The 12,003-nt window shown below is 35.1% G+C and overlaps 1 protein-coding gene across 1 annotated transcript; it reads right to left on the bottom strand.

Annotated features, from left to right (window-relative positions):
• Positions 1–748: 748 nt before the first annotated feature.
• pygo1 (pygopus family PHD finger 1) lies at positions 749–6,603 on the bottom strand. Its single transcript, XM_073850393.1, has 3 exons — positions 6,421–6,603; positions 4,638–4,723; positions 749–2,302 (listed from the first exon to the last, which is right to left on the bottom strand). Exons 1-3 carry the CDS (start codon positions 6,467–6,469, stop codon positions 1,298–1,300), a joined length of 1,140 nt encoding a protein of 379 aa, XP_073706494.1. The 5' UTR covers positions 6,470–6,603; the 3' UTR covers positions 749–1,297.
• Between the last annotated feature and the right edge of the window lie 5,400 nt (positions 6,604–12,003).

Below are 12,003 nucleotides of genomic sequence, written 5' to 3'. Positions count from 1 at the left end.
ACGTAATGATGCAGAAAATTCAGCTTACATCACTGGAATAAATTAAATTTTAATAGATAATCACATGGAAATTGCAATTGGTTTAAATTGCAATATTTTTTCACAATTTTACTGTATTTTTGATCAAATAAATGCAGCCTTGGTATATGATGGTGTTTTGGTGCCATGCTAAAAAAAAAAAAAAAAAAGATTATGGGATTAAAGACAAAATATTTTGAGATTAAAGTCGAAACGCTATGAGAATAAAGTGGAAATACTATGAGAATATGGTCAAAACACTATGAGAATAAGGTCAAATTCTTCAAAAATAAAGTCAAAATATTTTGAGAATAAAGTCGAAATACTACGAGAATAAAGTCAAAACACTATGAAGAATAAAGTCGAAATACTTCGAGAATAAAGTCAAAATATTTTGAGAATAAAGTCAAAACCCTATGAGAATAAAGTGGAAATACTATGAGAATATGGTCAAAACACTATGAGAATAGTCAAATTCTTCAAAAATAAAGTCAAAATATTTTGAGAATAAAGTCGAAACACTACGAGAATAAAGTCAAAACACTATGAAGAATAAAGTCGAAACACTACGAGAATAAAGTCAAAACACTATGAAGAATAAAGTCGAAATACTTCGAGAATAAAGTCAAAATATTTTGAGAATAAAGTCAAAACCCTATGAAAATAAAGTCAAAATACTTCAAAAATAAAGTCAAAATATTTTGAGAATAAAGTCAAAATACTATGAGAATAAAGTTGAAATACTGCCAGAATAAAGTAGATATACTAGGAGAATAAAGTCAAAACACTACGAGATTAAAGTCAAAATATTTTGAGAATAAAGTTGAAATACTACAAGAAAAAAGTCGAAATAAAGACAAAATACTATGAGAAATACTACGAGAATATGTCTAAATATTTTGAGAATAAAGTCGAATTTCAGCTTTATTCTCGAAATATTTAGACTTTATTCTCATAATATTTTGACTTTATTTTCGGAATGTTACAACTTTAATCTTGTAATCTTAGTTTAATTATTTAATGTGGCACTAAAACATCATCATATTGGTGAACATAAAGACGACTTTCAATAACATTTCAAAATCTTACCAACCCCAAACATTTGGAAAATCATTTCAAATCAAGTACTCACCCTCACCTTGTTCCCAACCCCTAAGACTTTCTCCTTTCGTGATTTGCTGAAAAACAGTATATACTTTTTCACCAATATAAAAACATTCTCATTAGAAACAAAAGGAGCCAGCAGAACTTTTGATTGGGACTTTGACATCAGTGACTCTCATGATTGTCCATCGCCAGCACTAGACGGCGTCCCCGATGCTTCTCGTGTCTTAAACAGCTGCGCTCCCTTTTCCTCCATGCAAGTGTCGCAACCCCAAACCGCAGACGTCTCAGCCGTCAGCAGATTGTACGCCGTCTCGGTCATCCCTGTGCAAACTCTGTGGAACCATTTCTGACACGAGGCCTCGCACAGAATGGCCTCTTGGTCATCGTTCACTTCACTCAGACATATGCCACACGGGTAGACGGGCTCGGATGAGGAAGACGTGCTCCTTCTGTTCAGAACTTTATTATTATTGTTATTGCCGTCCCTGCGGGCGTCTGCGGGTCGTGGCGACTTCTTCAAGGCTTCATTGTTGGCATGAAGGACGCCGTTGAGTTTTTCCACTCCGCTTTTTGTTTTCAGCTCTGCTGCGTTGTCCTGAGTCTTGTTTTCTTCACAGTTCTGGTTTTGCGTGGCGCTTTTGTTCACGGCTTCACTCGGGTCCTGTTTGGGTGTTGGTGTGCTGGACTGTGTGAAGTTATTCTGCTGCTGAGAGAGATTCGGGCTCACGTCAAGGGCTGGATTTCTCTCAGGACCGAAAACCGGACCACCTGGACTACTTTGGCTCAGATTGACATGCTCTCCTGGACTTGGTCTGAAGTGCATGATGCTGTTGCTGCCGCCGCCCGCAAACGGCGGACCGTAATTTGGGTTTTCTGAGTGGCCGTAGTTGAATCCCAGTGGCCGGTTGTAGCCCATTGGATTCTGGGAAAAAGGATGAGGCTGGTTTCGCATCTGGTAAGGAGTGCCGTATGGAGAAGGCATCCTGGGAGCCATCCTGGGCGGCCCATAGCCGCTGAACCCTGGGTAATGTGAGTGGCCAAAATAAGGGTTGGCAGGAGGAAGTGGCTTTAAGGAGGGCGAGTTGTAATTGTCATCAAACGGGTTGGAGGCTATCAGGTGATCCGCACTCGGGTTTGGAGGAGGCGCATATTCAGACAGAGGAGAGAAGGATGGCGCCTGTTAAGAAAGAGATCCATTTTCACTCCTAAATACTCATACAGTATGTGACCCTGGATCACAAAACCAGTCCTAAGTAGCAACAGGGTGGGTCAAAATTATACATTTTTCTTTTATGCCAAAAATCATTAGGATATTAAGTAAAGATCATGTTCCATGAAGATATTTTGTAAATTTCATACTGTAAATATATCGAAACTTAATTTTTGATTAGTAATATGCATTGCTATGAACTTCATTTGGACAACTTTAAAGGTGATTTTATCAATATTTAGATTTTTTTTTTTTTTTTTTTACACCTTCAGATTCCAGATTTTCTAATAGCTGTATCTTGGCCAAATATTGTCCTATCCTAACAAACCATACATCAATAAAAAGTTGAAGCCGAAGTAAAAGAAAAGGTTGTAGAAGCCAAAGTAGAAGAAAACAAATGTCAAAGAAGCAGATTTCGGGAAAGTCAAATAAGCAGAAGTAAAAAAAAAGTCAAAGAAAATTCGAAGAAACGAAGTAGAAAAAAAGCCAAAGTCAAGGAAGTCGAAGTTGAAGAAGCCGAAGTCAAAGAAATAGTCGAAGCCGAAGTAGAAGAAAAAATTGTTGAAGAAGCAGAATTCGGAAAAGCCAAATAAGCAGAAGGGAAAAAAAGTCAAAGAAGTCGAAGTCAAAGAAAATTTGAAGAAGCGAAATAGAAAAAAGGTGAAAGTCGAAGTCAAAGAAGCAGAAGTCCAAGAAAAAGTCAAAGCTAAAGTAGAAGAAAAAGTCGAAGCTGAAGTAGAAGAAAAAGTGGAAAAAGCAGAAGAAAATGGAAGTTAAAAAAGCAGAAGTCAAAGAAAGTCGAAGTTAAAGAAGTCGAAGTAGAAGAAAAAGTCAAAGAAAAAAATTTTTAGAATCAGTAGAATTCAGAAAAGTAAAATAAGCAGAAATAAAAAAAGGTCAAAGTTGTTAAAGTCAAAGAAAAGTCGAAGAAGCCGAAGCAGAAAAACGTTTAAAAAGCAGAAGGCAAGGAAGATGAAGAAGCAGAAGTCGAAAAAAGTTGAAGAAGTTTAAGAAGCAGAATGTCGAAGCCTAATTAAAAGAAAAAGTTGAAAAAGCAGAAGTCAAGGAAGTTGAAGAAACAGAAGTCAAAGTTAAAGAAGCAGAAGTTGAAGAAAAAGTCGAACTTGAAGAAGCCGACGTTAAAGAAATAGTCAAAGCCAAAGTAGAAAAGTCGAAAAAGCAGTAGTCAAGGAAGTTGAAGAAGCATAAGTCGAAGAAAAAGTTGAAGAAGCCGAAGTTGAAGAAAAAGTTGAAAAAATAGAAGCAGAAGTCCTAGAAAGTCAAAGTTGAAGAAGCTGAAGTCAAAGAAAAAGTCGAAAAATTGTCGAAGAAGCAGAATTCGGAAAAGCCAAATAAGCAGAAGGGAAAAAAGTCAAATAAGTCGAAGTCAAAGAAAATTTGAAGAAGCAAAATAGAAAAAAGTTGAAAAAAAAAAACAAAAAACAGAAGTCGAAGAAGCAGAAGTCCAAGAAAAAGTTGACGCCAAAGTAGAAGAAACAGTCGAAGCTGAAGTAGAAGAAAAAGTGGAAAAAGCAGAAGTCAAAGAAAGTCAAAGTTAAAGATGCCGATGTAGAAGAAAAAGTCAAAGAAAAAAAAAATTTCTTTGACTTTTGAATTCAGAAAAGTCAAACAAGCAGAAGTAAAAAAAAAAGTTCAAAGAAAAAGTCGAAGAAGCCAAAGTAGAAAAACTTTTAAAAAGCAGAAGGCAAGGAAGATGAAGAAGCAGAAGTCTAAAAAAGTTGAAGAATTTGAAGAAGCTGAAGTCAAAGAAAATGTCGAAGCCTAAATAGAAGAAAAAGTTGAAAAAGCAGAAGTCAAGGAAGTTGAAGCAGAAGTCGAAAAAAAAAGTTGAAGTTGAGGAAGCCGAAGTCAAAAAAGTCAAAGAAAAAAAATGTCTAAGAAGCAGAATTCAGAAAAGTCAAATGAGCAGAAGTTTAAAAAAAATAAATGTCAAAGTCGAAGTCAAAGAAAAAGTCGAAGAAGCCGAAGTAGAAAAAAAAGTTGAAAAAGCATCAGTCAAGGAAGTTGAAGAAGTTGAAGATGCCGAAGTCAAAGAAAAAGTCGAAGCCGAAGTAGAACAAAAATTGTTGAAGAAGCAGAATTTGGAAAAGTCAAATAAGCAGAAGTTAAAAAAAAAAAATCAAAGAAGCTGAAGTCAATCAATATTGTTGGCATAAAAGAAAAACTGATCATTTTGACCCGTACAATGTATTTTTGGCCATTGCTACAAATATAACAGTGCTACTTAAAAAAACTCTTTGTTTGAAACGTCTAAGGAGGAAAACAAAGTTTCATTCAGTACCTGTGTGCTTGACCTGCGTCTCTTTTTCTCAGGGCTTCCCAGCAGCAGCCCAGGACCTCCTAAAATATCCAGCCCACCTTCACCTCCTGGAAAATCACAAACTGAGTTCATATAAAATAAAAATAATCTAAAATACCTACGGGCAATCTGAAACATAACATATCACAGCACATTATTTGAATAGCCAATAGTCCTTAGATTACATCAATGTGTAATTAGTAATTTGGTATATTTTTGTAAAACTGTACATTTTAAATGTGCATATTGTTTATTTTGTCAGCTTACACTACTAGTACAATGGCATACCAATGAAAAAGCTCAAAGCTAATACACATTAAATCTACAAAATGTAGATTGGACAGGGTCCTAAAGTGACTGATGCTGAAAAGTACATTTTACAATCTGCATCACACCAATCATTGCATTAGAAGTTTACACCAATAATATACTATTTGTGACCCTGGACTACAAAACCAGTCATAAGGGTCCATTTTTTGAAATTGAAATTTATACATCATCTGAAAGCTGGAAAAATAAGCTTTACTGATCTATGGTTTGTTGTGAAAGGACAATATTTGGACACGATATTTGAAAATAGAATATAAATACTGAGAAATGCCTTTGAAGTTGTCCAAATGAAGTTCATAGCAATGCAAATTGCTCATCAAAAAATACATTTTGATATATTTACGGTATGAAATTTACTAAATATATTCATGGAACATGATCTTTACTTAATATCCTAATGATTTTAGGCATAAAAGAAAAATTCATATTTTTGACCCTATGTATTTTTGGTTACTGACACAAATATACCTACTTATGCTACTTAAGACTGGTTTTGTGGTCAAATTTTGACAGCGTTTTGTTTCAGTAGAATATAAAGAGTCTAACTTATTCTGACTTGTATATTAAAATATATAAAAGAATAAGGGAGCATATTAAATTTTGTTGCGTTTTGAATAAGATAAATTTTCAAAATATAAAATAACAATTGATTTTTGCTGTAAATATGCCTGACAAGATTGTTACACTGAATGACATTTTAGTGACTGCCTTCTGTAAATTAGGTAAAAAAAAACGTCTGATACTTATTCTTTTGGTCAAATTTTGACAGCGTTAGGCTTGTTTCAGTAGAATATAAAGAGTCTAACTTATTCTGACTTGTATATTAAAACATATAAAAGAATAAGGGAGCATATTAAATTTTGTTGCGTTTTAAATAAGCAAAATTCATTTTGAAGATCATTTTTGAAGAAAGAAATGCATACATTTATGTAATGTGAAGTCTGATCTTTGAGAAAATATAAATGGTAATTAGCAGACAATTTGAAATAGTAATAAAACCTATAAAAGTATTTCAAAAACACTTGAATGGACACATTGAATTCTCATTGCAAATTGCTTTTGTTGCATTTATACATTCATTTACACACACTTTTGTAACTTTTAACCTGAAGTTTTGCTTTTTATGGTTACATCATAAACATTAGATGGCAGTTTTAATGTTGCATGCTCTCCTGAAGTGTACAGTATAAATAGACTTTTTTCGCCTGCTGATCGACTCAAACTTCCCCAAAACTCTCCAGAAAGTACGATTTATCTGACAGCATTGATTCAGAGGCCTGACATGTATTTCTTTTCAAAAGCGTATGTGAATACGTCGCTGTCTACTTTTGAGTTCTTCACCAAAGGCCTAAAGGCCGCCAGACTGCTTGCTGTCGCTCCGGTAATTACGACCGACACCGAATCAAGCCTCTAAAACACGGAAAATCCACGTTACCTCGGTTTCGTTTTAGAGAGAATGAATCTTTATCCTGCTCTGTGGACATTACAGGCTCCCTCACATGACTCAAGCGCACGGAAGGAACGGGAAATGCTGTAACTTTGATGTTAGAAAGAGTGATTGTAGTCAACTCGTCTCGTTCTTCCCCCCGTTTCGCTGCAATCACGGCGGCGGCGGCGCTCCGTGCGCGACCGGGAAGCGAATTTACCTTTCGTACCATGGCGAAGGCTCGTGTTAATTATTCATGAGCCGAACCTTCGCCATTTAAAGTATACCCAACGACGTCATCGTAACGTGATTAATATTAATGAGACAAAGACGTCGCGTAATCCGCAGGGTTCTCAGACGTTATTAATATTAAAGAGGACGTCCTCAACCATGGGCAATGACGTCAGCACGCCCTAATTAATATTCAAAGCTAAGCCTAGGCCGTAGTAGTTCTGCAAAATATGGAGTTAAATATGGGCCAAAATTAAACAAATCCAGCTATCTGTCCCAGTGGGAGGAGTAGACACCTTTGACTTGTTTTATGGGGCAGTTCACTACAAAAATGTGTCACAGAAACCCCTCTATATTAAATCACGTGTGTGTGTGTGTGTGTGTGTGTGTGTGTGTGTGTGTGTGTGTGTGTGTGTGTGTGTGTGTGTGTGTGTGTGTGTGTGTGTGTGTGTGTGTCTTAAGTGTTGCGTTTAATGTTATACGCCATTATGATTATGATTCACTAATGTAAAATGCTGTCATTTTAAAAGTTTTTATTTACATTGAGTGGCTGCAGTTACATGCGACTGCAACACGGCACAGCTGCAAAAAAAGATATTAGTTTTATTTTTTATTTAATATTTCAAATATTTTAAAGAATAAAAAAGAGAAATTTACAAAAGTGATTTTATGTCCATAGAAAGCATATTAAATGTAAGTAAAGTGTCTACTTTTAGGTTTCAAATAAGTTTTTGAAGAATAAAATGTCAAACTTGATTGAAATAATTTTACATTGTCATTCAGTGTAACACAATATTTATGTAAAAATTCAAACAACATGCTTATTCTGATTTGTACATATTCAAATGTATAAAAGAATAAGCGAGCAGTATAAATGTTGTTGTGTTTTAAATGAGTAAAGTTTTTAAAATGTAGAATTACTATTAATTTTTGTTGTAAATATGCCTGACAAGATTGTTGCACTGAATGACATTTTAGTGGGTGTCTTCTGGAAATTAGGGAAAAATGCATGATATTAATTTTTTGCTCAGAAAATTTACTTAAAAAAAACAATTTATAGCAGTATTACACTTATTGTTTTTATGCTTAAACCCTTTTCATCTTAGACCTATATATATGTATATGGTTAGTTGACTTATTTTGTAAAAAAATATTTTTGAAGAAGAAATGCATATATTCATGTAGTGTGAATTCTTTGAGAAAATATAAACGTCCCTAACTTTGTCAATTCTTTCATAATTGATATTTACATTTTACTAAACTGTACCTTAAATTTGTCCTATGGTGGGACAGCAAAAAATTAAGAAAAAAAAAAAAACTCTTAATAATATATGAAAAGCATAAGAGAAATTTATCTTTATGGTTAGATCATTATTTTCATATAGTGTTTTAGTTAAATTATATAGTGAAATTATAATTTATTTTTATATTTGTGTGTGTGTGTGTGTGTGTGTGTGTGTGTGTGTGTGTGTGTGTGTGTGTGTGTGTGTGTGTGTGTGTAAAAATAAATATAAATAAAAAAAAAATGAAAAATTTAAAAGAGAAAAGAGACAATGTTTTAATATTTTCAACATTTTTATTTAACTTGGAAATCATTCTTTATAAACAATCTTATTTGTGGTGGGGGTAACTCATGTAAAGGCATACCTTTTTTGGCATAAACATTACACCATATTGCAGAAAAAAAAAACAGAACAAACTCTTCCAATAAACACATGGTACATGTATTTGGAAAGTAAAGCAGAATACTGACAAGTGTAATTTTATTTATTAAGAAATACATTCAGTTTTTAAGGCTTATAGATACATTTACTGCTGCAGTGGGATGGAAACCAAACCATCACTGCTTGAAGAGTTTACAAAGATCTCCCTTTTTCCCTTCAGTTCAGACAAATTCAGAACAAACAACTTCAACAGAAGAATAACAGAACAGAATTCAATTGAAAGCAAGTTTAAGCAAGTGCAGTTCACATCGGCACTAAATAAAGTGACATGAAACTGGACTGACATTATTTCCTGAGTAAAATCACCTATATTAGGCGGGTGGGTAAACGTGACAAGCAACCTGAGTTTTCGACTTGAACATTTGACACGTTTTATGGTGTTGCATTTTTAATTTCAAAGAAAACTGCATGGAATTACACTTGCACACACAAAGAAAAGCTCAATGTGAAGTTAACAATTTCACGTTGACAACACAACAATCAATTTAGTTCTAAAACACTAAAGCATATTGAAATGGATATCAAAAACATCAATCCCGGCATGTTTTCTTCAGCAGGGAAGTGAAACCAAATATTTAGTCAGTACTTTCACAAAATCCAGGGTACATCATTTATCCCACGCAAAAAAAAAACGTACAAAAACAATACAATAATTCTCCTCCAGTGAGAAAAGTTATAAAAGGAAACAAAAGGCATGAAATTTATCATCTTTGGTTTGCTTGACAGTCACAAACGAGTGAAAGCAGGACCGTGTAACACTGTTTTTGGTTTCCTGATGTCCTTTCAGTAAGCAGAAATCAAATCCGCTTAGGAATAAAGCTTTGAAAAATGACAAAAAGCATGCAAAAGAATCTACTTTAAAGCTCTGTGCAACGGCGACCACATTCTTTGGTTTCAGGCTGTTTGCTTCGAAAAGAAAAATTCAAAACTGATTGTGTTTCTCTGATTGAAATACAGCGAGCGAGCCATTTCCCCTGATTGAGAAGAATTTCAGTCGCATGGGATGTTAATATAATATAATATAATATAATATCTCTCTCTCTCTCTGTGTATATCATTTTCATGTACAATAACATCCGTGTTGAACTTGAAACTCTAATGAGGGAAAAGGATCGCTGTGACATTTGATTTAAAGAGGTGAATCTCATAAATATTTCCAGCTAATGTTTCACTCCAAAATTAAAAGAGAAAAATGAGAAATTATAGAATTATTTCCATGACAATTAAAAAGGTTCAAACACTCACTGATGCTCCAGAAGGGAACATAATGCATTAAAAGCCAGGGGGTGAAAACTTTTGAAACTGAAGATCAGGTTAAAATTAAGTTATTTTGTCTTGTGGGAAACATCTGTAGTTTCTGAAGGGCAATACTAAATGAAAAAAAAAATGATATTTAGGCAAAATAAGAAAAATATACACATTTTCATTTTGTTCAAAAGTATTCAGCTCTTAATGTGCATTTTTTCCTTCTGGAGCATCAGTGAGTGTTTGAACCTTTTGTAATAGTTGCATAAGAGTCCCTCAGTGTGAAAAGATCTCAAAATCATACAGTCATTGTGGGAAAGGGTTCAAATGCATAAATATGCTAAAAAAAAAAAAAGAATTAGTGGCACCTGAAGGATTTTTCTGAAGAACAAGGGACTCACTTTTGATATCCTGACAATTATTTTATACCATGACAATTATGAATGGTATTACTTTATGATTATTTGCATTAAAAATGTGTATTTTATATCATGACAATTGTATAAAATAATGTCAAATAAGCAATTAATTTATGATTTACATCCAAAAATATATTTATATCATGACAGTTAAGCAATGAATTTACATTAAAATATTTTGTTTTAACATAGTATATTTAGATATATATGATTTATGTATAAATATATCATAATATATATTTTAAAAAATATAAAAAAGCTGTTTATTTAACAATGTAATGTAAAATCTAAATCTAAAACAAGTTTATGCAAAGTTTAATTTCTTGTTTTCCCTGTTGATTTTGGAGTAAAATATGACGTGCATTCATGAGATCTGCATCTGCACCTCATTTGCTCTCAGTACATCGAGACGTCTCTGAGTTCTGTAAAGCAGCTCTTTTTTGGGCACTGGCCAGTCTCGGACGAAACATCTTTGGTTTGATTCAGGGATAATCTCATTGTCATCTCATCATCCCGAAGACCAGCGAACCAGAAAGAAGAAACGAAAGAACAAACAGCTCTGCAGATGATGGCGTGTCACCGTTGCACATCAAACGACAAACAACTCTGAACTAATCTGAAAGACAAGTGCTACACTCATGATCCTAAATCTAAAATAGCGTCGACTATTTCAAAGCACTAAAGTAACTAAAATGCGTACTCAGTAGTACATATACTGTATGTTGAGAAAAATAGATATCTTTGGAGGCAAAAAGGTTCGATTATTATTTTTGGTTTTCAGAACATTCACTCGGACTGCAGTCTGATCAATCTCTTGCTCGTTTAAGGCCATTGTTTAAAGCTATCGGGTTCTGCCGAACTAAGAAACACCCAGCATTTTTGGTTACTTCGTACTCGAAAGAAGAAATAAACTATGGTGAAAAGAAACAGAGGTAAAACACACATTCAGTACGGGTCAACCGCCCGAAAAAACCCTGTCCGTCAAACCATGCCACCGTACACGGCTTACAAATCATCCCTGAGACAAAGAACATCAAACTACTGCTAAAAATCAAAAGGTAAAATGAGGTAGTATAAAACAGGGACTATAAGAGCAAAACATACACACATTCATACAGCAAACCTGAGAAGTCGCAAGTATGGAAACGGTCCTAAACACTAGCTTAACCACGTTTAATGCAATGAGCGGAGTAGCTCCGCCCACTTTGAATCCTATTGGTCAAAAGTCCTGCATATTAAACGGCAACTATGCTCCGATTGGCTGTGCCGTTTCACACAGCAGGCAGGACGGCTTAAAAACCTTTGCGATCTCATACTTGAGGATTAAACAAACAGACAAACACTAAACAACGCTGTCGAGTGTATAAGTGGACGTTAAATACTAGAATAGTAGATCAACTGAGGTAGATTAGGAAGTCAAGAGAACTTTTCCATTCTCTCTCTGAGGTTACGTCAAAAAACGTGACATCCCCGTTGAACGTTTTAGACGTTTTTGAACACATTCATGGTGGGTGAGATTCTAGTTTCTTTCAGACACATGAAACGAACAGAAAATAGAGAAAGAAATACATTCACCGAGAAAGAGGGCCATGTGGACGTCTCGGGTCGTCCGGCTCTGCTCAGTAGTCCGTTTACGCAGCAGGGGGCGTCAGAGAGCACTAGGCTTTTTTTCCTAAACAGGATGAGGCTCGATCATTTCCTGTTCTTGAGGTGTCGTTTCTGTCTTTGGGATCATGCGGAGATGCAGGTCTTTCTCTGAAACCTCGTGGATGGGCGTTTCGTCCGACGCTTCGCTTTCCTCGCCCCGCAGGGAGGACGGACGACTGCTGGCCCCCAGAGACAGGTTGATCGCTTCGGTGCCGTCATGAGAGTAACGTCCCGAGTCGCCTGTTTCGTGGCTTCCTTCGCTGGATTGAGAGCCCTCGCTGTCGCCCCCCGATGGCCCAAACAAGCCCTGCAGAGAGGATGGCGTC

The sequence above is a fragment of the Garra rufa genome, chromosome 11 (assembly GCF_049309525.1).
Source record: "Garra rufa chromosome 11, GarRuf1.0, whole genome shotgun sequence".
In the NCBI taxonomy this organism is placed as follows: Eukaryota; Metazoa; Chordata; class Actinopteri; order Cypriniformes; family Cyprinidae; genus Garra; species Garra rufa.
The sequence above is the reverse complement of the archived record's forward strand: the minus strand, read 5'-3'. Positions and strand labels throughout refer to the sequence as shown.

Excerpts from the sequence above, each read along its gene's own strand:
- pygo1 (XM_073850393.1), bottom strand. The coding sequence starts at position 6,469 with ATGTCCACAGAGCAGGATAAAGATTCATTCTCTCTAAAACGAAACCGA. Across the intron at positions 4,724-6,420 it reads CTCTCTAAAACGAAACCGAG|GAGGTGAAGGTGGGCTGGAT; the intron begins GTAACGTGGATT and ends GTGATTTTCCAG. Across the intron at positions 2,303-4,637 it reads GACGCAGGTCAAGCACACAG|GCGCCATCCTTCTCTCCTCT; the intron begins GTACTGAATGAA and ends CTTTCTTAACAG.